Here is a 5,073-nt window from a genome sequence, read left to right on the forward strand (position 1 = left end):
ACTCAGGTCATTATAATGGTCATAGTTTTAGAATTGGGGCAGCTACTAGTGCTGGTTAGGGAGAAATAGAGGATCAGATACATTAGGGTAAATCATCATCTATTAAAACAGCTCAAAGTAGGTTAGGTAGAATTTAAGGGCATGCTCATTTTCAAATGTTCCTTACGCATGTTTTTACAGAGATTTTGGATGATTTTGTTTTTGTTTGACAATTGATTTTGATATTGTGTTATTATCATATTATTATTATTACTTTTTTTTTGTTCATGGCTTAATTGAAGGTACCACCTTACCTCACAAATCCTTGGGGACACTCAGCTGTTACCATCTGTGTTATGGACATTTATGAAATTTCTAGGATTGATAGCCTCATGCATTTATTTTTAACCATCGTTTCAACTGGATCGGTGCGATGTCAAGCCAGGGGTCTATACTTTGCTACTTTTCAGTATGCACATATCTAGGCTCTTGGTTTAGGCATGTGACCAAAAAAATTTTTTTTTAGCTGAGTAGTTTCCCCAAGGGCCAAATTATAATTGTGATGTATATATATAAAATAAAAGTTGTAATTAAATTATGATTTATGTTTAATTCAAACATGGATACCAATGGCATTGCTACACAGTATTTCACAGGAGTTTTATTTACAATAAAGGTGATAGCAGGAAAAATGAGGTTGATAATAATGTGAGCACTCAATCCTTAATTTTACATATCATGAGTTCAAATCGTGTGTTCTGAAAGAAATCAGGGGTAATTAAATTAGTTAAATTACTATGAAATTACTATGAACTCATTATGTGTGAATTTGAGGATTTTGGTCACTGACACAATTCATTAGCAAAATTAAAATATAGGGCAGAAAGTTACATCGGGATGGTTTAATTGTCAGGTCAAAGAATTTGCAAGAAGATGTGAGGTTGGATGTTTGCTCAGGTGTTAACACACATTTCCCTATTAGACCTTTTCAATATCTCTCGATACCTACAGTTGAGAACGACTACGACAGGTAAAATGTGAGGGGTCGTCTCAAAAGTTAAAACAGGGAGATCATTATTGATTTTATTGCTTTCATTGACAATGATACAACTTTCCTACAGAGTCCAAATGACATGGATTTTTTTATTTATCTAAGTCACATTTCATGTTTTAAGACGTTGAGCTTTTAGCTGTCCTGTTGAAATTTGGAAAAATGAAAAGGACAAAGCAATTTTTATTTTAGTAAATATTTAATCAAACAATGTTTTATGTCTGTTGACAAGGGCAGCACATGTTTCCACAATGTCTGTCAGTTTTGGCCTTGAGTGCCTCCATAATGTCCTCAATACTTTTCAATTCACCAATTTGATGTTCCACTTCAATTCTGTATTCACCAATCACTCGATTAAGTTTTCTGCATTTTTGCGCCTGTCCTCAGTCAGGAGCCTCCGGTCTTGAATGATTTTTAATTTTAGTTTCTTGTGTACAAATTGGAGTTCAGTATGTCGTTCATTGTCACTGAACTAGTATATATATTTGTTAAGGGGCTAGCTGAAGGACACCCCCGGGTTGGGGAATTTCTCGCTGAATTGAAGACCAGTTGTTGACCTTTTGCTGTTGTCTGCTCTATGGTCGGGTTGTTGTCTCTTTGGCACATTTTTCTTTTTTATTCTATAACCAAAACTATATACCGGAATTGAACTAAAGAAAAAAATATTGACCCGATGAAAACTAAACAAAATATAGCAATGGCAGAGTATAAAAAAAATCAACACAATTTTATCAACTTCTTGTAAGAAACCAAAAGGTCATTTTCAGGAACGGGGGAAGGACATTACGACGGAGGGACAAGGTATGTTGTTTTCTTGTCCAAAAAGAGTTTGAAATGTTTAAAACAAACTCTATAGTATAAACCAACAACTTAAAATATAAATTTAATATCATACGCAACTATGTACCAAAAAAAAATGCACTTCTTAAATGTTGTAACCTTGAAACGAGAAGTCAATTATATATATTTTTTTAAATTCATCAAGGAAAAACATCAACTCTCACAAGATATCTTGAAGCGGAGAAGTCCGTCGATGAAAAATAGATGTGATATTTTCCTTCCACTTTAACAATCATTATGTGATTTTCGCTCCAGAAATTGAATATGTACATCAACTAAGGTGAAGTTCGGTGAAAAAAAACACCAAGTTGGTCGTGTTCACAAGTGTGATACGGACGGACGGACGGTCTTGAAAGTAATTATTTTTTACAAATTTTGAAAAATTTCATAAAACCTATTACACCAACGATCATTACTAGCATGCGGCAAATATTTGGTGAAGACTCACATAATCATTAAATTGAAGGGATGCATACTGATTGCAGTATAATTTTTTTATCATTCAACATGAAATTTCTTCTAAATACATACAAAATAAGAAGATTATATGATAGAGATATATATATATTTATTTATTTATTTGGTTAATATATATTCTGAAGCTATATATAGTTAACTCAGTATATAACCGCCAATCCAATATGTTACGCAATGAGAATCGGGATGTTTTTTTTGTCTTTGAGACGACCCATCCATTTTACCTGTAAACTGTAGGTGTCATTAGTCGGTGCCGAGAGATATTGAAAAGATTTATTACATAACAGATTACCGAAGAAAAGATACAGTATAAACAACAGACATTTAAAATAAGATTTCAACAGCATCACATCAAACAGAAATAAATTTACCCTAAAAAATATTCACAAAGAATCAGAACACAATGCAAACATGGAACAAATGACAATTAAACATATTCAGGATCGTTTCTGAGAATTTTGTACAAACTCATTTTTTTTTGGAACACAAATTATTCAAATGATATCGTTACTTTTTAACTTGAAATGGATATTACATTACTGTGCATATAAAATTATTTTCAGTTTATAAAACTACTCGACAAGATTGTATAAGACGACCCAATCTTCATAGTTACACAAAAGTAATACTTTTTTGTCTTTGTTGTAGTGTAACGCATTTGGTTTACTTAAACCGTCAGTTTTTGAAGCTATTTTTTTACTGCTACGTCCGTCATATTGTATTGCGATTATGGTATTCGTCGCTTTATCAGTAACAAATACATTTTGGTAATCGTCAACGGTAATGCCACTCAGATCGACAGGGGATTCCTTCGTGTGTTCCCATATTTTCTCACCTGTCATGGAGATACAATTTACAGTAGCAGAAAAATTACTTGTATGATAAATTCTATCTTTTGTGGTTTCCAAGTATAATCCGCATCCAATGTTTAATGTTTTCAGTATTACACCCCTAATATCTGTTATTACAATTCCACCAATAATAATAAATAGTTTATTGTCCTGGTATGATATTCCATAGCAGTCGTCTTTAAATTTGACTTTCCTTTCAACACTATTGTATTTCATATCTAAAATCTCTATGTATTGACCATTGCCATATGTTACAGCAATACGGTCAGTGTCTATGATTGTTAAATCAAACGGTGAGTAAGAGCACGCAATGTCATGGATATGTTTACCGTCTTCACTATACTCTCTTAGACCACTCTTTCCGTAATAATCAGCTATCAACAAATTGCCATTTGGTAACATGTCACACCCAGACAGCCACATGGACTTTTCTTTTTTCACTTTAAATTTATTGGACAACTGGAGACGGACATTATTAATGTTTTTCATATCAGACACTCGGAGCTCTATCTGGGCTTGGTCTACTTTTGCTTCTTTGAATGGCAAATTAGTTGTAGTTGTCCTAACCGATATTTTTCCGAACTGATCTAACTCATTCATTAACGCCATTATAGATGGATTTAACGTTAAGTTCATTTCATAATTCTTGAAGCACTTGATTCTTTCTTTGACGGATTCTACTTCTCTGTACACCGCTTTATTGATCTTTCGCGTTCCTAGGAAAAGTTGAATGTCGGACGCGAATGATTTCAATTGCGAAGTTTGCTCTCTCAGACAACTCAAATCCCGTTCGGAATTATTTAAACTGGTAAGAAGTTTGCCTTCTTCGGATTTACAATCACGATGTTTCGTGTCTAATTCGGAAAGTAGTTTTTGTTCTAAATCGGCTAACTTGTCCATTATTCTTGCTCGTGTAGCATTGATGGCATTTTTGATGGTTTTCTTCTGATTTTCTAACTTCTTCGATGCAGAATCACGGTCTGCAATGATTTGTTCAAGATTTTGTATTGTCAAGGTTAAAGTGTCCTCCAAATCAGCTAATGCAGTTGATTGCTTTGCATTTGCAGCAGCTTTTTCTAAAGGGATGACGTCAGAGCATGTTCTATGATGAGTTGGAACGCAACTTAAACATACTGCAACATCATGTGTTTTACAATAAAGTTCAAATCGTTTGTCATGATCCTCACAGTTTAGATTAACAGAAATATTTTCTATCTGCCGGTAGTCTTCGGTGGATATAAGCCTATGATTCCGTGTTGTTTTGATAGATTTGTGGACTTTCTCACAATCTGCACATAACCCCTCTTCACAAACTGTACACCACTTCTCTGCCTTTTCATTATTTTCAGCATAGCCACATGGACCACAAAGTATCAAATCCGACATGGTGTACAATCTGTAAAATTATACTTGTTTGTATATTCTTATAATTCAAATATTCTTATAATTCAAAAGACGAAATGTAAAGATATTTTATTCTAATTAGGAGGACACATAATGAGCAAAGCAATTTATTACCATGTTTTTTTTTATATATATAATTGAGATATACAAATAATTTTGACGATCATATATAGATATGCAAGTTTTATGATCTTGAGAAAGTACACTTTTGTTATTAGTTTCCTGTCTATTCTGTCATTTATTGTGTTTGATAGGTAATTTGTCCTCATGAAACACATATTTTTTGTCTGAGTGTTAATAAAGAAATGAAATTGAATTGATATAGCTAAATCAGTTTATGATCTGAAGCCACAGCCACACCAAAGCCTAGTTAATGTAGATTCACTGTATATCGCCATCTAAGATTATACAATAGCAGTGCACATGACAATTTGCCTTAATCTGGAAATTTTGAGACAGATTTGCAATTTA

General features: G+C 33.2%; 1 protein-coding gene across 1 annotated transcript; it reads right to left on the reverse strand.

The window, feature by feature from the left end:
- Positions 1 to 2,919: 2,919 nt before the first annotated feature.
- Positions 2,920 to 4,584, reverse strand: LOC134710753 (uncharacterized). The gene has a single exon (XM_063571149.1). The coding sequence runs from the start codon at positions 4,582 to 4,584 to the stop codon at positions 2,920 to 2,922; it is 1,665 nt and encodes a 554-aa protein (XP_063427219.1).
- Between the last annotated feature and the right edge of the window lie 489 nt (positions 4,585 to 5,073).

The sequence above is a fragment of the Mytilus trossulus genome, chromosome 3 (assembly GCF_036588685.1).
Source record: "Mytilus trossulus isolate FHL-02 chromosome 3, PNRI_Mtr1.1.1.hap1, whole genome shotgun sequence".
NCBI lineage: Eukaryota > Metazoa > Mollusca > Bivalvia > Mytilida > Mytilidae > Mytilus > Mytilus trossulus.

Excerpts from the sequence above, each read along its gene's own strand:
- LOC134710753 (XM_063571149.1), bottom strand. The coding sequence starts at position 4,584 with ATGTCGGATTTGATACTTTGTGGTCCATGTGGCTATGCTGAAAATAAT.